This window comes from Tachysurus fulvidraco, chromosome 23 (assembly GCF_022655615.1).
Source record: "Tachysurus fulvidraco isolate hzauxx_2018 chromosome 23, HZAU_PFXX_2.0, whole genome shotgun sequence".
Taxonomy (NCBI): domain Eukaryota; kingdom Metazoa; phylum Chordata; class Actinopteri; order Siluriformes; family Bagridae; genus Tachysurus; species Tachysurus fulvidraco.
In genome coordinates, this window is record NC_062540.1 from 17,659,299 (window position 1) to 17,681,798 (window position 22,500).

General features: G+C 41.6%; 2 protein-coding genes and 1 long non-coding RNA gene across 6 annotated transcripts in view; 1 reads left to right on the forward strand and 2 right to left on the reverse strand.

The window, feature by feature from the left end:
- Positions 1-1,077, reverse strand: part of LOC113658912 — an 11,181-nt gene extending 10,104 nt beyond the window's left edge. The window contains exon 1 of the long non-coding RNA XR_003444507.2: positions 1-1,077. This exon is cut by the window's left edge and continues 686 nt beyond it. This is a non-coding gene — a long non-coding RNA (uncharacterized LOC113658912).
- A 17-nt stretch (positions 1,078-1,094) lies between these two features.
- Positions 1,095-18,157, reverse strand: lca5 (lebercilin LCA5). Of its 2 annotated transcripts, XM_047807415.1 has the most exons (9): positions 17,867-18,157; positions 11,991-12,109; positions 11,327-11,694; positions 10,142-10,683; positions 8,371-8,508; positions 8,178-8,274; positions 7,004-7,143; positions 3,072-3,309; positions 1,095-2,241 (listed from the first exon to the last, which is right to left on the reverse strand). In XM_047807415.1, the coding sequence occupies exons 3-9, from the start codon at positions 11,676-11,678 to the stop codon at positions 1,511-1,513; spliced, it is 2,238 nt and encodes a 745-aa protein (XP_047663371.1). In that variant the 5' UTR covers positions 11,679-11,694; positions 11,991-12,109; positions 17,867-18,157; the 3' UTR covers positions 1,095-1,510. The 2 variants fall into 2 exon arrangements, with proteins under 2 accessions (XP_047663371.1, XP_027027206.2); XM_027171405.2 differs by lacking the exon at positions 11,991-12,109.
- Positions 18,158-19,604: 1,447 nt separating this feature from the next.
- The window catches only part of sh3bgrl2 (SH3 domain binding glutamate-rich protein like 2), an 11,896-nt gene continuing 9,000 nt past the window's right edge, over positions 19,605-22,500 (forward strand). For 2 of the 3 annotated variants that reach the window (XM_047807497.1, XM_047807498.1), the window contains exon 1: positions 19,605-19,780. In XM_047807497.1, the coding sequence (XP_047663453.1) occupies positions 19,607-19,780 (174 nt within the window). In that variant the 5' untranslated portion in view covers positions 19,605-19,606. The remainder of the gene's footprint in view (positions 19,781-22,500) is intronic. The other variant, XM_027171413.2, reaches the window with a different exon arrangement.

Sequence of the window (22,500 nt, forward strand, 5' to 3'; positions counted from 1 at the left end):
TTGCGCTCCGATTGGTTCGTTGGGTTAAAATGCAAATAACTCCAGAACTACAATTGGTGTAGTCGTGTGGTGGCCCGGGCTCTGATTGGACAAATCACCGTGCGAGGGCAGCGGATACTGTAGGTTTAAAATTGCAGAAGAGTCAGGAGGCAGAATTTATGTTTCAGTACAGTTAAGAGTTTCTCTTTCTGTCTAACTATCTATAAAAAAATGACTTATTGTTGGAACTGAAATGAACAGATAACTGTACGAGTAATCAAACACTTCTTGAGGAAAGAAAAATAGGAAGGGTTTCGTGTACAAATAGTCAGTCTCTGGTACTAGCTTGCTAGTCTAGCTACACTAATGTTATCTAAATGAATAGGTGATAATAGGATGATAAAAGAAACAAAACTGGAATGAATATGAAAATAAAAGGGAAACTTGCTGATGTTAAATTTATATTTATTTTCAGATACTAAACATCATACACTTACAACCGACATCACTGTCTGTGCAGTGAATGAATAGCTAGCGCCTGAAATGTGCTCCTGAAATCGTCAAACTGCACGGGTCTCTGCAGTGATTGGGCAGAGCCGCATAGAGTCGATCTACTGTATACAGTTCTGTGATTGGGTGCTTTGTGCATGAACTTTAATTTTGGTGAGTAGTCTGAAATCCTAGAATATATATTTTTGGTAAAAGTTTTGCTCTTCAGAAATATATATGTTTATAAATGTTGAAATAGAAAAATAGGTAAGTGTGATAAGAACAGATTTTAATCTCTCACTTTCCCTATAACAAGGTCAGCGGAGGAGAATGACCAGATGGTCAAGAAGGATGAACTCGAGGTTCGCATGTGAAACAGACAGTCTGTCCCCTCGCCGATCCGGAACAGCTCCTAAACAGTCTAGCTTGGACCTAAGGCTTGATTAACACCCACAGAACGGAGTTACTGTAGATACAAGTGCAGGATGATACAAAACTACATCGTATAAACTTAATAGAACATAACAGAATTCAAGAGGGTGTCATGGGACAAAGAATGAGCGAACTATAACACAATAGAACAGGTGTGTATATATATATATATATATATATATATATATATATATATATATATATATATATATATATATATATGTGTGTGAACAAATCTGGAATAAAAAAAGAAAGTTAGGTGAGGGCAAATAGGCAGGAAACAGGACAATAAAATGCGTGGGGCAAAGCACACGTGGAGAAGTAAAACCTCAACAAAAGCAAATGACACACAAACATGAACAATGACATAAAACCAATCCCACCAGAAAGCCCTGTGATGGCCAGAAAAGCGAAATGTCCAAGTAGCCCCTGACACTCAGGTCATGAGGCTATGGAAATTTACTAGGTGTAAAGTTTAAATATCATTGCAGTTTATTTCACCGACCACCAAGAATCTGACTCTGCAGCTTGCTTCCATTTTATCCGCAAACAGAATCTTCATCGTCTCTCTCTTTTTTCTGAAATCGAACGTTCTCGATGAACCATTTCATCATAGCATGACTTCCTCGATATCATCATCGAGTGTCGTAATGGCCCTAACGGCGGGGCCACTCTCAGAGACATGCAGCGTGGTCCTTTTCATCCTGCCTGGTGTCTCTGCATCTCTTCTGCGTCCACTTGATGATTTCGCATTGGGAGAACTCAGGAGTTCCATCTTGCTGGGTGACTCATAGGGTGCGGAAAAAACCGAGGACCCGAACAGCTGCTGTAGAAAATCAGACTTCTTCTCCTTTGCAAGTCCACTCAGGTCCATCCCTCCATTCTCATCTCCTGACAGCTGCTCCACAGACAGGTTCGGGCTCCGGTGTCCAAGACCTACTCGAGGAGCAGGTTTACCAAACGATGGAGCATAGCTGCCAAAAGTGAGGTCAAGATCCTGATTGGTTTTCTGTGACCTCATTGCCACGCCCCGATTCCCGGTCTTGGGCGTGCTCAGATAATCATGGGGGTCTGTGAAGCCGAAGATGGAGGTGTTTTCATTCCGAGGAGGAGTGCGAGTACCTTCTTTTTCCTCATGGAAGAAGCTGGAGTCTTGTGCCTTAGCTTGCATGTCGATCTCACGCATTTTGGCCAAAAGTTGGTCTTTTCGTCTGCGCTCTTCTTCTGCACGCTCATGATTAGCCAGAATCTCCTGCTCGCTCAGGTGTGGCTCTTTACCTCTCTCTACCTCTGTCTGCCACTCATTTCGCCTCTTCCTTTCTTTTTCATCTCTGTCCCACCCTGTCACAAGGCACAAATAAGATATTTAAATATGGTCCCTACATGTACAGTCATGACATTGCTCTGTGGTCTACATCACACAACATGTCTATGTCTTCAATGTAGAGAGCTTTTTATCCTAAATCTGTGTCTACAGCTCTTGGTTTTACTTCAGTACTGTAGCACTAGTACCTGTGTACAGTATGTGTCAATTTTTATGGCAATTTTACACATTAACAAAAAAAATTTTAAAAGAAGGTTGTAAATCTAGCATCAGCTCATGTTCATGTTTTATATTTGATGTAACAATAATTCATGAAACACTTTTACACCTGCACATTCATATAATTATCCAATGAACCAATTATGTGTCAATGGCATGATGCATAAAATCCTGTAGACAGTCATGAGCTCGGGTCACGGGGAGCCTGTGCCTATCTCAGGCGTCATCGGGCATCGAGGCAGGATACACCCTGGACGGAGTGCCGACCCATCGCAGGGCACACACACACTCTCATTCACTCACACACTCACACACTACGGACAATTTTCCAGAGATGCCAATCAACCTACCATGCATGTCTTTGGACCGGGGGAGGAAACCGGAGTACCCGTAGGAAACCCCCGAGGCACAGGGAGAACATGCAAACTCCACACACACAAGGCGGAGGCGGGAATCGAACCCCCATCCCTGGAGGTGTGAGGCGAACGTGCTAACCACTAAGCCACCGTGCCCCCCAATTCATCAACATGCACATGCAAATACGAAAAAAAATCTGGGTTTCTAAAAGGTTTGTTTTTCAGTTGTAAAGCACCAAATTTAACAAATAAAACAGCTCTCAGAGACTCACCATCGCTTTGCCTCATCCCTTTCTCTTCACTCAGGTTGAACTCAAAATTGATTCTCTGCTTCTGCACCATTTCTTTCTCATTTTCACTTTTTCTCTCTCTTTCCCTGAGTCTGTTTTTCTCTCTCCCCTGCTCCTCCATCTCCATCCCACGTGCTCCATCTTCCACCTGCTCTCGTGTCGTCTCCTGAATCCTTTGCGCTTCTGCTCCCATCTGTCTCTGCTCACCGCTTTGCTGGTCCTGATGGAATATTTGAGGAAAGATAGATGGTTGAAAATAACTGGGGAGTTTCATGTGCACAAAATATAGACATAAATTCTTCGGTGATGTACGCAGTGCCTTTTAACAGGATATGGGTGTGTACTTATAGGGTCGTAACAAAAATTAGAACGATCATTTCACAGAATTTCATTTACTTTGTGATAAAAAATAAGGAACAAATGATGTTGTGAAATGATGTGTATGATATCATTCTAACATGTTTTGTCACTCCAGATTTCCTCACCCAACATCAGTGCCTGTGCTCACTAATGCTCTTGTGTCTGGATGAACATCCTGATAACTACACGCCAGAATCTTGCGGAAACCCTTCCCAGAAGAGAGGAGGACTAAATCAATGATGGGATGTTCAACAATCAAATATGAGTAAGTGTCACACCGGGTGAGAGAAGAAAAACCTGGATTCAGGATAGCTTCAAATAAATAGGTTTTAATAAATAAAATACACGAAACAGGAACACAGACGAAAACTAGTCAGGACAAAAGACCAGGAAACACTGACGGTCACTGACGATGATTCCGGTTGCACCGACGATGGCACGGTTTAATAAACATAACCATTAACACATAGGGAACAGGTGTGCAGAGACGGGGAGGAGTAAACACGTGACATGGAACATAAACAGATGCACATGGCCAAAAGTCTGGGCTGAGTACTGACAGTAAGATGGTCAGGTGTCTGCATACAGTACATTTTGCCCATATACTGTATGTATGTGCTCCTTTTTATCTGTTTCATCTCTAAGTAAGAGCATTAAAAGACTTTTGCCATGACTGACAGTACTAAGTTTACGGCCCTTTTACAAAAAAAACACATGTAGAAGCCATGGGTCTGGCACGGATAAGCGAATAGTTCACTATGTTCAACTGTAAGATGTTTTTGTGATCCAAAAATAAATATCATAAGGATTCTGATCGTTCGATCACATGACACTTGTTTAACATAAAATCTGTTAGATTAAGCTCCAAGTCTGAAGGTTGACTCAAATTCTAATATTTTGTCAGAAAGAGCGAACCAGCTTATTTAATACGATGTCCATTCATACGATGCTGTCTCACTAGCTGGAAGATGTCACTTTGTGTGTTTTCTCTGACCCGATAGCTATCTGATTGGTTAAAACCGTTCCATTTACATTAGGCCACATAAATGCGTCTCGGCGAATCGGATATCGATCCGATCTTTCTACTCCCGCCCAAAATGCTAATATATTTGACCTCATTTCCGGGGTAACTGAAATGGAACACGCTTTGGTGTGTGCGGTTGCTACAAAAAACAGCATTTACTGTTTGCTGCATTTTAGCTGGCGGCAGCAGTGCGTTTTAAGACCCAACGAGACGCCTGGGTGAAAGATCGGAGCCAGCACTGGTGGGAAAACTAACGTGTTTCTGGCGCGAAGGACGACTCACGAGTCACCTGCGAGTGACGTACTTCCGTTTGGGAGGAGTATAGCGCTGACGTATGTGGCTTGAACAACCACATTCATTTACACATGTCCAGTTTCATCTGATCGGATAAAGCGGTAGAAAATGAGTGAGTGTGTGAGTGAGTTCCATCTGAAACGCGTCCCAGACCACCTCCTGCAGCGGTTTGAGCGATCGGATTTATGTCCGTCTCGAAACCGTTTCGGAGGGCATTTAGACCTGGTCTTTTTACCATCGGATAGCTATCTGATCACAGAAAACGCATGAAGTGACCAGATGTAAAAAGCCCCTAAATGTATGATAGATATGTAATAAAACATAATACTTGGACATGCTGTATTAGGAAAAAATCAACATCTGAGAAGCACCCGGATGTCACCATGAAGTTGATTATTTTCGTATAAAACAACACAGTCCAGATACTTTATTCCACTTACACTACAGATATTTACCAATAATTAACAACTATATATATTCATTAAAGAATGACACCAGTGTATTTTGCAAACTGTCATCCTCTCAACAGCAAATAAAGATTTTATGGTGTCAAACAGCAACATGTTATTTAATCAGTTTATTATGAGGCTTATCAGGTTTCTGCATCACAGTCAATGTGCTGTTACTATAGAGATCGTAACGTATTAGAACAATCACATTCATTTAAACCTGTAATATAAACCTTCAATCAGAAATACTGTCAGAGCTGCTGTTATAGAAAATGAATCGACACCCTCAGACCAAACCGAAGCAAGAATTCAACAGCGTTGTTGTATAAAGACATTTATAAAGTGGTGTTGGAGAACAACGTGACCATCTGCATCCTGGGATTTGCTCTAATCTGCTCTTTCGTTAGCTCAGGGCTTTGTTTCGTGGAGCAGGTTGAAAGAATTAACCAGGCTACAGTCCAACTGAAGAAAGCTACTAAACTTGAGCTGAGAAAACACACACACACACACACACACACACACACACACACACACACACACACACACACACACACACACACACACACACTCTCTCTCTCTCACACACACTCTCTCTCTCACACACACACTTACACACACACACACACACACACACACACACACACACACACACACACACACACACACACACACACACACACACACACACACTCTCTCTCTCACACACACACACACTCACACTCACACACACACACACACACACACACACACACACACACACACACAATAACACACAATCACACTTATACACACACACACACACACACTCTCTCTCTCTCTCACACACTTACACACACACACAATCACACACACACACATACTGTACACTCTCTCTCTCACACACACTTACACTCACACACACTTACATATACACACACACACACACACACACACACACACACACACACACACACACACACACACACACAATCACACACACACATACACACACAGATATAGTCTTAAAAGGTTATACATCTTACCTTACACTCACCCAACCAATAGACAAAGTGAGTGCTGACAGTTCGAAAAGTATCACTGGAATTAAAATGTTCTTTATTCTACGCTAATTCTGTAGGAAACATTTAAAGTAGCAATTGGAATCAGCCCTATGGAGCTCATAGTCAGATGTTCTTCCACTTCAGGTCCTACCTGCAATTAATTGTATCTTATTTACTGTTTGGAAGAATAACTCTTTACAGTGGTTTCATTTAATCACGTCATATGTAAACTTTATGCTAGGTGGAAGCTTCGGGGAATGGAGCTGTTTCTCTGTAAACTGGGGCATTCCATGTTATGGAAAAGTGATGGGGGGGTTGAGTGATGGGGGGGGGCACTCATAAGGGCAAAGTTTAATCTCATCTACATGAAACATGAATCTGGGAAGAAGGTGGATGTTTCAACGACTCCAAACATACAGCCAAGATAACAAAAATTGAAAAAAATTAAAAAGATTGTGAAGGTGCTAGCTTAGCATGGCCTAACTAATCTCAGAAAAGTGAATTTTTTTTTTTACCCGTGTCACACCATTTTCCAGACCATTTTCTAAGAGGAATGGGCCAAAACTGAACCACAGTGTTATGTCAAACTATGTCAAAGGTAGAAGTAACAGAAGTGAAGTGTGAAAGCCTGAAAGCCTACGAGATTCACGTAAAAAAAATGTTGTGCTGTTAAATGAAGAACTGTGTTAAATACGTTTCGTTAGATCTGGGCAAATGATCGACTCGGCTTCAGTGAAAGACGCTTGCCTTCAGAGACAGATAGTCATCCGCCGGGTCACCGCAGGAAAACTCACTAAAGTTAGTGATAGCAAGAGGAGGAGAGGGGAAGTCTAGCGAGACCATCGTGTCTTCTGTCTGCACTGCTTTACTGCAGCTTCTGCTGAAATCTGAAGATACAAAAAAGTTGTTAAGATAATAGATTGACCCTTAAATTATGATCTTTTACCCAAACCCTCTTATATGTGCTATAATACAGTTCAGTTAGAACGCTATCCTGCTGGCATAGCACATCTAATAGTACGCCATTGTTAGCATTATGTTAAAGGTGGGGTCTCAGATTTTTGAAAGCCAATGTCAACATTTGAAATCAACAAAACAAACACGCCCCTAACCCAAATGGGTCCCACCCCTGTATCGATAGCTCCGCCCACACATACATACGTTACCCAGGCAAATGATGGAAAGAAATGTGTCTTTATCATAGCTGAAGGGAAGAACAATACGATTGCAGATAAACAAACAAGCAAAAATGCCACACAAGCATAATGATGTAAAGGACAAAGGCATATATTAGTTCTGTGTAACAAAGCAAAACCAACGTTACTCACCTATCGAGAATGAAAAAAGTGCCTCGGTGCCTTAAGTAAAGTCGGCCACATATTCACAGATTGGAGTTTCCCGAGTCAATAACTCCTGAGCTAAACGCTGTTACTACACAAAACGCGGTTGTAGCTGCCTCTCTACATTACTACGATAGAAAAGAGGTGTTATTTGTGTAGTAACAGCGTTTAGCTCAGGAGTTATTGACTCGGGGAAACTCCAACCTGTGAATATGTGGCCAACTTCCTGCTCCTTCAGTTCTCTCCAGCGCTGGAAAGCTGATCCTATATTAACACGTCCTACTTCTTGCCTTATCGTAAGTCTTTCTTCGCTTTCTTTCTTTGTTTTTATCCTCCATGTCAACATTAAAACCGCTTTCTGCTAATGTCACACATGCGGACTGAACACTCTCTCCGCCGCATATTGACAAGCCCCGCCCCTTTCTGCTCATTGGCTACATTTTTGATTTTTGTTTATTATTCGGCCCGACTCAGTTTTCTGAAGCATTTCTCAAAAATCAGAGACCCTTTACCTTTAACTGGTCACTCTGTGCATTCACTCATTTGCTAACTGCAGATTACTAAGCAAATCTACACCCTACCTTTCCTCCTGGTGGAATCTTCTAAATCTTTCTTTGAAGCCCCTCTCAGCATTCGATTGGCATAAATGTTCCTAGTGTCCAGCTCTCGTTCTCTCTCCTACAAAAACATTACAATTATAGTCAATAAAATATCAGCATGCATCATAACCTTTGTTTGTGCAATGGACGAGATACTTTCTGAATGTTTAGGTACCTTTAATTTGGTGCTTAGCTTGTTGATTTCTTCCCGCAGTGTCTGGGTTTCCTGTAGGGCATCATGGGTTTTTTTCCGTTCACTCGCCAGCTGCCTTTGAAAGCTCCCTGTACTCAACTCCATGTTCTTCTCTAGTTCCTGAGAGCACACATATACCACACACGGCACGAATGAACTAAATAAAACTGCTAATTAACTAATAACTAAACATGTTATAGCACTGGGGTTTCCATACTAGGAGTCATGACCCTGTACTTACAGATGGGGTTGTGCAAAAATCCCTTTTGTTTCCTTAAAGGTGGGGTCTCCGTTGTTTGAAAGCCAATGTTGACATTTGAAATCACCAAAACAAACATGCCCCTAACCCAAATAAGTTCCACCCCTGTTTTGTTAGCTCCGCCCCACACATACACCAGACAAGTATAACCCAAGTATAACCCAAGCAACTATTATGGCGAAACCTGTTGGGGCAGCTGGCCGAGGGTATATTTTTATCAACAAATGAACTCAATGAGTAATACTATGGTAATACAAATGTGATTTTGTAGTACTGTGTGTTGTACTGTGAAAGATTTATCTCCGTTTCACGCTCAAGGAGACGGTCAATATCTAGAACCCGAGGCAGAGCTAATGTTAGAGGATTAAAATTGCTGTAATGCAAGTATGTGTATTGATTGATTTAATATTCTGAACTTTAATTTATAGAAAGCCGTATTCTGTCAGTCCTACTTCTTGCCTTATCGTAAGCCTTTCTTCGCTTCCTTTCTTTGTTTTTATCCCCCATGTCAATGTTAAAACCGCTTTCTGCTAATGTCACACATGCGCACTGAACACTCTCTCCGCCCATATTGACAAGACCCGCCCCTTTCTGCTCATTGGCTACACGTCAGTTTTGTTTTTGTTTTGTTTGGCGGCCCAACGCAGTTTTCTGAAGCATTTCTCAAACAACAGAGACCCCACCTTTAATTATTTACAAATGAATGTTAGAATCATTGAAACATTTCCCATCCTTCTACTACTGCTAAATAAACTAGAATTGTGTCTCAAATGGCATACTTGAGCACCAACCTTAACCAGTTTTCCTCTTACAGTTAGTGTTTGAATTTTTCTGTTTTTGTTCTAATGGGGGGGCACGGTGACTTAGTGGTTAGCACGATTGCCTCACACCTCCAGGGTTGGGGGTTCGATTCCCGCCTCCGCCTTGTGTGTGTGGAGTTTGCATTTTCTCCCCCTGCCTCGGGGGTTTCCTCCAGGTACTCCGGTTTCCTCCCCCGGTCCAAAGACATGCATGGTAGGTTGATCGGCATCTCTGGAAAATTGTCCGTAGTGTGTGAGTGTGTGAATGAAGGAGAGAGTGTGTGTGTGTGTGTGTGTGTGTGTGTGTGTGCCCTGCGATGGGTTGGCACTCTGTCCAGGGTGTATCCTGCCTCGATGCCCGATGACACCTGAGATAGGCACAGGCTCCCCGTGACGTTCAGAAGTTCGGGTAAGCGGTAGAAGATGAATGAATGAATGAATGTTATAATCAGCCATCTAGTGGATGAAGTTTTTAATGTAGAACTTTAAATTTTAAAGATATACAGTGAGTGAGTGAAGAATGCCAATCATGTTACCGCTGCTTCTGCACGTCTCCAGTACAAAACAGACTCGGGCCGTATCACACGAGCCCCGTTCGAATTATGCGTAGAATTTAGAGCAACAAATACAATACGCAGAATATATTTACTGTATGCATGTAAATATGTATTTTAGTACATAATTATGCTCAAACCTTCACTCTACGCTCACACTCCTGCACTTTGACCTGTGCGTGTACGAGTTTGCGTGCCAGTTCTTCTCTTTCCCCGAGTCGTTGATCATCAGCGAGCTGCTGCAGTTTGTGCAGCTGATCTCGGCATCTCTGTAGCTGTGTGTCTGCCTCCCCGCAGCGGCGCTCGGCCATGCGCTCCTTCTCCTGAGTCCGCCGCAGTCTCTCACGCAGGACGTGTGTCTCATTGTTGTGACGCGAGAGGAGCTGCGAGATCTCGCTCTCCGTGTCGCTGTAGCGATGCAGGGCTTTCTCATGGCGCAGCTGTAGCTGTTTCAGTAGACGGTTTTCTCGCTGTAGCTCATCAGTGCGCAGCTGCAGCTCACCAAGCGCGTTCTTCAACTCGCTGATCTTTAACAGGCGGGCAGACAGCAGCCGCTTGGTGACCAGGTCCAGGTCTTTGGGCGGAGCATCTTTACCAAGGCTCTGAGAGCGCAGACCACTAGAGCGCTGATGAGAGGGTATGGTCTGGGGACCTGGACGCCGAGGTACACCCTTACGCACTCCTGCAGACAAGAATGTAAAATATAAAGCAATGATAATCACAAAACTATTATACAAACAATCAATAATTCATTCATTTTCTACCGCTTAACAGAACTTCTCGGGTCACGGGGAGCCTGTGCCTATCTCAGGCGTCATCAGGCATCGAGGCAGGATACACCCTGGACGGAGTGCCAACCCATCGCAGGGCACACACACACTCTCATTCACTCACACACTACGGACAATTTTCCAGAGATGCCAATCAACCTACCATGCATGTCTTTGGACCGGGGGAGGAAACCAGAGGAAACCCCCGAGGCACGGGGAAAACATGCAAACTCCACACACACAAGGCGGAGGTGGGAATCGAACCCCCAACCCTGGAGGTGTGAGGTGAACGTGCTAACCACTAAGCCACCGTGCCCCCACAATCAATAATTTGCTTAATAATTTTCTTTCACATGTTACATACAAAGAGTATATTCTTGACTAGATTCTTCTACATGTAAAACAAAATCACATTAAATCACACATTCATAAGTGAGTAATGTGTCGTTATGCCATCTGTTGGCCATTTTTGGCATACTCGGTGTGTGTGTGTGTGTGTGTGTGTGTGTGTGTGTGTGTGTGTGTGTGTGTGTGTGTGTGTACACAGAGTCATACCTGTCAGGTGTACAGGGCTGCTTGATATTCTCTGAGTCCTTGCACCTCTGTGTGGTGATGGAGAAGGAAAACGCGGTGAGAAGGACCTGTCAGACAGGGAAGCGTTCTCATAATCATCTGAATAGAACGAGGCGCTGCTCTGCTCTCCGTCAGACATCTGGTCCTTATCCGGATCGCGGCTCCGCTCATGTGTCCTGGTCCGGGCTCGATTCCCTCTGGAGCTCTCATTATCCTCCCGGAGCTTTTTGTTCCGGTATCCTGACAAAGCCAAGTCTTTTTGGTCACCGTGAGACACTTGGACAGTCTGTTCCGATTCCAACAAGCGATTATCCTCGACGTCATAAGAATCCATTGTTGTCTGAGATTTGCTAAAACCGGAGAGTTTGATCAGATGCTGAGTGTGCACATACATTCTGGCACAGAGACACATTACCTTTACCAATACTTTTAAATGTTAAGACTATATCCATGTCTAATTTTACTCTTTTATTACAAGAAGTATATAATAAAATGCTCATGTCTGTGCTACCAACTTTCTATTGTTAAATCATTTCTAAATCATTCTTAAAGAAAATAAATAAATAAATAAATAAACAATAATAATAATAAAAAGAAAAGACACCTGATTTACATCCTAAGATTTTTTGATTGGTTTTACAATTACTTTTAACTGTGGACTCGGGCTCCGCCGTCAATGTGATCCACAGACAGCTGATTGTGGACCTCCACCTTCCCCCACCATCCTGATACGGATCACTGGTGTGGACACCCACCATACCACATCTATGAAAATAAGGTGAAGAAATCCCCTTCTATGTAATATCATCTCCTGCAAACCCCATTACCCTCGGATTCCCCTGGCTGCAAACCCACAACCCCTATGTGTCATGGCAGCAAAGTCACGCAATGCCTCCATATTGTTTCAAGAACTGTACCATGCCACACCACATCAAAAGATAACCCTGAAACCCAAGGGGCCATGCACGTTTCACAAGAATATGAGGATTTATAGGAGGTGTTTAACAAGTAGATAGCCACCCAACTAATACTATCATGTACACCACGCCAACTACCAGCAGGTCTGTTGGAACCACTTCCCATCCCACTCTGCCTCTGGTCTCACATCATGGTGGATTTTATCACAGATCTTCCCAACATTAATGATTATACGACCATCACGGGCAGTGTGGACCGCTTTTCAAAAGCCTGTGTCCCTAAAGGGACTTCCCACCAATATGGAAACAGCCAAGGCCCTGGTGGACCAGGTTTTCTGTAATTATGGGGTTCCTGAAGACGTTGTTTCTGATCAGGAAACCCAATTCATATCAAGGGTGTGGCTGGCCTTTTTTGTGTGCCTGGGTAGTTTGACCTCAGGTTTTCATTTTTAATCCTATTAACAAGCAGAATATTTAAACCAGGAACTGGAGTGCTACCTGTAAAAAGCTCAGTCCACGATTCATTGTCCACTTCAAAATTGTCTGTCAGATCAACCCCATCACCTACCATTCGCAGCCAACTACCGCATTTCCCATCTTTCCATCTTTAATGCTGAAACCCGCACATACCTTTACGCCACAAGCCACCATTAACACTGACCCCACCACCTCACCAGCTGACTGAGGTCGATGGAGCCCCAGCTTACTTAGTACACACAATTCTGGGCTCGTGATGAAGACGGGGCCATCTACAATACTTGGTTGACTGGGAGGGCTACGGCCCGGAGGAGTGCTAAGGGGAGAATGTATTACTTTTAGTAATTATCTATCAAATTAAATGTGTAGTCTGAATTTCTACCTGATATTCTTAGTTTTTCCACTGAAATAATTCATGAAGTTACTGGTGCATACTGATGGTGTGCACTTTTCTACAGTGGATTTACTCCTAGTTCATTTAGATACAGTATTAAATAAAAATGTAGGATTATATTGTTATATTCGAATTGGGTGGAGCGATCCACTGATCTAGCAGCAGCAAAAGATGTTTTGAAGCTATGAAGGCTTTTGTTCCATGCTAACTGAAATAATGATCATTTATTTTGTCGTCATTTACCTTCTAATTTCTTAGGTGATTGTTTTAAGGTTTGTGTGCGGACCTTGTACCAGGTTGCTAGTTTTTTCTCTTTAATTATTTTCCCTTTAAGTGGAGCTATGATATCTAGGGTGTAGCAAAACTCTGACTCTAAGTAATCGCTCACCTAAACAAGTTCGGTGGGTCAGACGGTGATCCAACCATGGATGATAATATTAGATTACTGTTAAGTCTCTCTGCAGCAGCAGACATAAATGTACATCTAACACACACACACATTCAGTAATTGTCTCGTGTCACCATGACAACTGTTTAGATCCATGTATTTAAGAGGTGTGTGTATATACGCCTTCATTTGTTCACACGCCCACATCTGGCCTATTCAAGACAGAATCGTCATGCACACAACGAGGCTCTATCTAACGATTTACATTACAACATCAACCACAACGCTAGCGACGACAATACCTAAACTCTTTCACTGATAAATCCAGACTTCACACACACACTTCTGTACCTGACAGTGGAAATGTTTAGGATAATGTCAGTCTGCTATCTTAGTCATTGCGGTAATGTGATGTAACATTAAACACCGTGGCACTCCAGAGACATGAAACATCTGGATTGCGGAATGCTCTGTGACAAGTTGGTTTCTGGAGATTTCAATAACAGTGGGTTTGCGGGCCAATTTCTGACTCATGCATGTGTCTAGAACTTTCCAGAGCGTTTTGGGAATACAGACGCACAAACGCAGAGAGAAATGTGCTGCTGGGAGATCTTAAAGGATTACTTACATATCGTGTGTCTTTGATACTGTGCGTCGGCCAGATTTCAGGCGAATACTGATCGTGTCTGTTTGTGTATATGGTAAAATTGTGACCTATTTACTGTGGGTTTTATCAACAAACTCATAGTCGTGCTGATATAAACACCTATCGGGTGTACTTAATGAGTACCAGTACTTTCTATCTTGTGGGCTAGAAATAATCTGTTAAAAATCTTGGTGTGACAGAAAGCAGTGTTGTATAAAGTACTAGAAAGCAATACTTGAGTAAAAGTACAAGTATCGTACTAGAAAAAGACTTTGGTAGAAGTGAAAGTCACCTATTAGAATATTACTCAAGTAAAAGTCTTAAAGTATCTGATATATAATGTACTTAAGTATCAAAAGTCATTTTCTGATATTTTATGTACTTAAGTATTTGAAGTAAAAGTAAAAAGTAAAATTTCAGTGATTTTTAGTAGGTATAAGATCAGGGGCGGTTTTAGGATTGTATCTTTAGGGGGTTTTAGCCCTCAGTGAGAATTTAAAACAAGAAGAGTTTTATATTATATATTATATGACTACATAGTAAGCCAAAAGTTATGGTATTATTAAATAGCAAAAGTGGACACCAAAATTTTATGATGTAATGATGCCAGTCTTGAATCAAATCAGTTCATGTATGTGTGCATTCTCTACAAACAGTGTGTCCAATGAATGCAGTCATTAATAAACAAATATTCACAAGACAAAGACCAAATCAATAATTTTTTATTTAGTATTGATGTTGCATTAATATTTTGTTTGTGCTATCAACTCTGGTAATAAGAATAGTGACATTTCACTGCTTTTGGTTGCTTTTGGTTGCCGCGTTATAGATAAACGCCTCCAGCTCTGACGGCGCGTGCACGCTCTGCGTACCTGTGCTTTTATTTTGTAGTAACGAGTAACGAAGATGCTTAGTGGAAATATAACGGAGTAAAAGTATACATTTTATCTAGGAAATGTAGTGGAGAATAAGTGAAAGTTGACATAAATTTAAATAGCGAAGTAAAGTACAGATACGGGAAATTTCTACTTAAGTACAGTAACGAAGTATTTTTACGAAGTATTTTTACTTCGTTACATAACAACACTGACAGAAAGTGATGAAAAGCAATCGATTGATTTGTGTTGTTTGTTTCCCAGGATGGTGTTTAAAAAAACTTTCTCCTCTTTGAGTAAACTCTTAAATCAGACACAAACCTGAATAAGTAGCTCAGTTTTATTTCCATGCATTTCAATTTCCTGTCATTTAATATAATCACCTTTCTTTATAATAAATCAATTTTCAGAAAACAACAATGCTATTAATGTGGTATATGCAAATATAAAGTGCAGGGCTTTACCACTATACTGCCTTTACCTGTCAATATAATGGCCAGTTTAATCACCATGCAGGATTAGTTTCTTTTCTATTAGACGCACATAATAGACACACTTCAGGTATTGCTTACAGGTAAATGCTTACACAGTCACAGAAAGATAAAACAGCCCTGAAACAAGAATGAGAGAAAGTATTAACCAAAGCTTTATTATAGTCTGTAGTTTTATCCATCTTTCTGACACTGGAGCACTTAAATAAAGAGATTATTTACCACTTGCAGAAAGTTTTGTCTTATCCACACAGCCACATGTTGTTAAACACAGTTTGGAGGATTTGAAGTCTAACTGCGTCCGTCTGAGTTCGGAATAAATGTTTACTCACGTTCCCAGCAATGAGACTTCTATTAAATCCGATTATGTCCAAACTGGATTTCGGTTTCTTCCTATTTACAAGATAAATTTGTGTCCTTAGCTACACATATCCATTAGATGCACTATATAATCAAAATCAGACTCTGAATCACCTTTATTGCCAGAAAATATAAAAAAAATATAATAAGTTATGACAAAGCAACATTAACTGTATAAAAGTGCAGAATGTACAAAAGTGGACCAGTGTAAATGCTAAACTGCAAATGGTACATGCAGTAGTTAATATAATGCATATGAACACAGCAAAGAGGGGGTTGTATGTAAATGTCCAATGAGGCGGATAAGAAACCACTGTGGGTCCTGAATATTGTTAACGAGGCCAGGTCTCGTGTTGGAAAGAAACTTTTTGGTGGCGTGAGGTTTTTGTCTTGATTGTGTCCAGGGGAGAGGCTCAGTCACAATCTTTACTACCTTCAGGGCACATGTTAGCCTACAGATCCAGAAGATGTGGCAAATTGCAGCCAATCACCTTCTCAGCAGAGCGAATGACAATCTGTCTGTTTTTGTCCCTGGTAGTGCCAGCAGCGTGGTGAAGGAGGAGTTGAGTATGAACTTGATAATCGAGGTGTAGAAGCACACCGTCTTTGTCTTTGGTAGGTTGAACTTCATTAGCCGCGACAGGAAGTGAGCTTTTTTAATTAAAGAGTTGATGTGCAGCACCCACTTGAGATCCTTGTGACTGGGAAGTGACACAGGATAGTAGGTGTGGGTGGTGCTGGGTTAGTTTTAATGTCTACAACAATCTGCTTTCACAGCATTAAGCTCCAGGTTGTTCTGGCTGCGCCCAGTCACCAGATGGAGTATTACTTTAATACAAAGTGCTTTTCTGTGCCTACTCTAATTCTCAGCCCTGGCTCACACTGAACTGTTTGTGCTTTCCTTGTTGTAACATGCCTGAGCCAGATTATCAGTGACTGATCAAAAGGGTTTTGAATGAAATCAGTGAGACAACTGGGAAAGAAAGCGAGGTTTGCCTAGGTTTGTAACAGAGCAGTGTATTGATCTCGATTGTTGACTCGATTATTTGACCTTTTTTTTCCTTCTAGGATCTAGTCCTCTGCTAAACACCTCTGATGAGTATAAGAGCATCTGTTCATGACAGCCTTGTTTGGACAGTAATGACAAATAAAGCTGCAGGGTTCAAATGAACAGGACTGAAGTGTCCTGTTTAACTTCAGTAGTTATACTGTATGTTTATATATTTAAAGTAGGACTTTAAAACATTATATAGCTGTTGGGGAGGCAGATTCAGTCCTAATAAGCCACAGGTGTCAAAAAACTAGTACAAAAAACAAATTTTATTTTACAGGATAGACCAAATCATACATTACAGAAACGCTTCCGCTCCTTGAAAGCAAACACAGAGAGAACGAGGAGAAGCTCCTTCCCACAGGCCATTCGGAGTCTAATAAATGAAACACCCAGGATCTATTACTGGACCTCTCTCTCCATCTTCACTGTTTTTATGCACACCTTTTTTGCACTGACACTTTAACTCTGGACTTGCACAGCACAGTGCCACTTTATACACTATATACACTATTTACATACCATACTGCACATGGACGCTTTAAGGACAATCTTTAAAAACCATACACATTTATGTATATGTATATTTATGTATATGTATATTTATGTATATGTATATACATTATTTTTCCACTTATATTTCCATATTTTATATAGATATAAAATATTTTTTTATATATATTTTATACCTTTTTATTTATCTATCTCATTTTGGTTTTGGTTTATTTTTGCATTCTTTTTTTACTGATACTGTTTTATTAACGAATACTAGCGAGCTAATAACATTCACCGTGAAGCAAAGCTAATCTTGCTAACCGCTAGCCAGCTTTCTACTTCATTTTACTGGGACATTGTGCTATAAAACAAACAAACAAACAAACAAACAAACAAACGCAATTATTATTTATTTATTTAAAACTTACCTGTTTGTTCAGAAGTCCGTGTGTATTTCCCTGGATGATAAACAGAGCTAATCACTCTGCTAGCTTGGATTATTTTCTAGCTAAACTGAAATAATATCCCAGTGTGGCAGTAATCCGTCTTCTAACTAAACCAAGACCTTCCATTAACACCTACTGAACACCATTCAATGTGACAGAAGCCCCGCATTAACACGGTTTAACACTAAACCGCAAAAAAAGCGAGAGAGAAATAAATATAATGCTCCCACGCGCTGCCTTGTGCTGTAACGGCGTCATGGTGACGCCTTGCCATGGCAACAGCAGTTTGTTGCACGCGCGCACTGGCGTCGGCAACCAATCAAAAATGGAGAGCTAGAAAGTTAGAAATAAAAAGAAATAAATAAATAACATTTGAAATGTGTTTATTAAATTCACAATAAAACATACACAATAAAACATACACCACTACTATTACGAGTAGTAGTTTATAGTTTATAGTAGTTAAGTAGCTTATACTTCTTATAATAATAATAATAATAATAATAATAATAATAATAGTTATTTACATATTGTGTTCTTGCTATTAAGGATCTATTAATAATAATAGAAATTATAACAAACATCATGAATTATATGGTATTATATTATTTTTTTATTATTGTTGATATGAATAGAATCATAAAATAATATTACTTATATTATGAAGAACAACGATGATGATGATGATGATGATGATGATGATGATGATGATTGTTGTTGTTGTACATGCTTCTAATTTCCAGACAATAATTTAGGCTTCAGACTGATAATAGCAAACTTTGTTTGTAAACATTCTGCAGAGATTGATTCATTTAACTTTTTTTTTATTTAATTGATTCATTTAACTGCAGGCATCCAGAAATAATCATTAATGTAGATCCAATTCAATTCAGTTAAATTTTATTTGTATGGCACTTTTTACAATTGACATTGTCTTAAAGCAGCTTTACAGAACATAAACACAGAACAAAAGGTTAATATAAAGAATAATAAAATAATACAAAATTCAAGATTAATATTAGATATATTTAAATGTATTTATCCCCAATGAGAAAGTCTGAGGTGACTCAGGTGACTGTGGCGAGGAAAAACTCCCTTGAATGGTAAAGGAAGGAACCTTGAGAGGAACCAGACTCAAAAGTGAACCTCATCTTCATCTGGGTGACACTGGAGGGTGTGATTATAAATATACAGCCTGATAAATGTTATATTGATGAGGAGATTGTTGTCCTCAAAGACCACATGGAGTTGGCGTCTCCTCTTTAGTATCGCAGAGTTTAACTGGAGCTGATACATCTCTAGATGTCTCAGGATCCTCACAGGGTCGCCCTTGTCTCTGTGGAGGTCCAAAATCTCCATGGCACGGAAGACGATCAGAGCTGGATTTCTGGATGCCTCGGGATGGGTAGAGAAGCAGAGAGAAGCAGTGGAGATGAAGATGATACACTAGATGATAATGTGCATTTGGTCAGATGTATTAGAGCACCGTATTATGGGATGTATTATGTACAGTATATGTGTGCACCTGACTAAAGAGAGAAGTTTTTACTCTGAAAGTGTCTCGAGATGTTTTAACGTAAAGCTTATAACATCTTTCCGACTACTCCAATATATATAAATAAAAATACATTTCCCAGCATGCATCTGTTCAGTCGGGTCATTTGAGTCAGTGAGTGGTGAGTCCTAGGACTGCAGCGCCAGCAAACGCGTTAATATAATGGTATGGAAATAAATAACGGGGGCGCGCGTGCGCTTCGTTTGAAAGCAGTCTGTCTCGCGACTCCAGACGCACTCACAAACAGCGCGAGCCAGAGTGAACGTGAGCGCGCGCAGCGGACCGGGGACATCAGGATGGTGATCCGCGTGTTTATCGCCTCCTCGTCCGGCTCTCTGGCGGTGAGTATAACGCGTTAATTACACATTATAAAAGAAAGTTCACACCGTATGTAGTCTACGCGTCATTAACATTATTAATACGTCATATAACATTTATCCACTAGTCCAGTTTACTACTGAAGTACAGTAAGAGTAATAAAGCATAATAATGCGCTATAATCTTTAACCTTATTGATATTATTATCGGTTTTGTATTAATATTCTATTAAACAGCACCACAACACACTTTACAGTAATCTATATACAGGTATAAACACTTCTTTTACCCCATTTGGGTTTTTATTTCATTTATCAAAGCTAAATATTAACAAAATGATGTTTATTGTGAAAAAATACAGGGTACTGAACTGTACCTGGTCTGGTTCTTTATCTACAGTATAAGCCTACATTGTGTGTGTCTGTAGTATGTAGGTTAAGTTTTTAGCTTTGTATTGTAGACTAAAAACAAATAATTTAACATTGCAATCAATTATTTAAGATAGATTATATCCATGTTTCAATGTGAAATATACATATTAATGCTACAATAGATGGCTGTACCCATGTGTATGAGCTGTACCTGTGTCCATGAGCTGTACCCATGTGTATGAGCTGTACCTGTGTCCATGAGCTGTACCCATGTGTATGAGCTGTACCTGTGTCCATGAGCTGTACCCATGTGTATGAGCTGTACCTGTGTCCATGAGCTGTACCCATGTGTATGAGCTGTACCTGTGTCCATGAGCTGTACCCATGTGTATGAGCTGTACCTGTGTCCATGAGCTGTACCCATGTGTATGAGCTGTACCTGTGTCCATGAGCTGTACCCATGTGTATGAGCTGTATCTGTGTCCATGAGCTGTACCCATGTGTATGAGCTGTACCCATGTGTATGAGCTGTACCTGTGTCCATGAGCTTTACCCATGTGTATGAGCTGTACCTGTGTCCATGAGCTGTACCTGTGTGTATGAGCTGTACCCATGTGTATGAGCTGTACCTGTGTCCATGAGCTGTACCCATGTGTATGAGCTGTACCTGTGGGTTTGAGCTGTACCCGTGTGTATGAGCTGTACCTGTGTGCATGAGCTGTACCCGTGTGCATGAGCTGCACCTGTGTGTATGAGCTGTACCCATGTGTATGAGCTGTACCCATGTGTATGAGCTGTACCTGTGTGTATGAGCTGTACCTGTGCGTATGAGCTGTACCCATGTGTATGAGCTGTACCTGTGCGTATGAGCTGTACCCGTGTGCATGAGCTGTACCCGTGTGCATGAGCTGTACCCGTGTGCATGAGCTGTACTCGTGTGCATGAGCTGTACCCGTGCGTATGAGCTGTACCTGTGCGCATGAGCTGTACCCGTGCGTATGAGCTGTACCTGTGCGCATGAGCTGTACCCGTGCGTATGAGCTGTACCCGTGTGTATGAGCTGTACCCGTGGGCATGAGCTGTACCCGTGTGCATGAGCTGCACCTGTGTGCATGAGCTGTACCCGTGTGCATGAGCTGTACCCGTGTGCATGAGCTGTACCCGTGTGTATGAGCTGTACCCTTGTGTATGAGCTGTACCCATGTGTATGAGCTGTACCCGTGCGTATGAGCTGTACCCGTGTGTATGAGCTGTACCTGTGTCCCTGAGCTGTACCCATGTGTATGAGCTGTACCTGTGTCCATGAGCTGTACCCATGTGTATGAGCTTTACCCGTGTGTATGAGCTGTACCCGTGCGTATGAGCTGTACCCGTGTGTATGAGCTGTACCTGTGTCCCTGAGCTGTACTCATGTGTATGAGCTGTACCTGTGTCCATGAGCTGTACCCATGTGTATGAGCTTTACCCGTGTGTATGAGCTGTACCCGTGTGCATGAGCTGTACCCGTGCGTCTGAGCTGTACCCGTGCGTATGAGCTGTACCTGTGCGTATGAGCTGTACCTGTGTGCATGAGCTGTACCCGTGCGTATGAGCTGTACCCGTGCGTATGAGCTGTACCCGTGCGCATGAGCTGTACCCGTGCGCATGAGCTGTACCCGTGTGCATGAGCTGTACCCGTGTGCATGAGCTGTACACGCGTGCATGAGCTGCACCCGTGCGTATGAGCTGTACCCGTGCGTCTGAGCTGTACCTGTACGCATGAGCTGTACCCGTGCGTATGAGCTGTATCTGTGTGCATGAGCTGTACCCGTGCGTCTGAGCTGTACCCGTGTGTATGAGCTGTACCCGTGCGTATGAGCTGTACCCGTGTGCATGAGCTGTACTCGTGTGCATGAGCTGTACCCGTGTGCATGAGCTGTACCCATGTTTTTGAGCTGTACCCATGTGCATGAGCTGTACCCGTGTGCGCATACCACCACAGCTACAGTAAAAATACCCTCTATAGGAATGGAAACCGGTAATTAATGGAATATTTTCATGTGGTGTAAAGGGTTAAGTGTGCACAGGTGTGTGTTTTGTTTGATAAACACTCCTAACAACTGTCTTGAATGGCTTTTGTTGCGCTCCATTGATCTGTGCTCATGATAATGACTCTGCAACGTCAGAGGAACAGTGGAGTGAGATCGTAATGACGGTATAATCTCAGTCTGGGTGAGTTTTAGAAGTCGTCTCCCTCGGGGTGGATCATGGGCAGGAAAAAATGCTGGAGTGTGGGCGGATATAGTGCATGTTTACTCTTCAAACTAGCCAGAGATTTATCTCTCTCACACACACAAACACACACACACACACACACACACACACACACACAC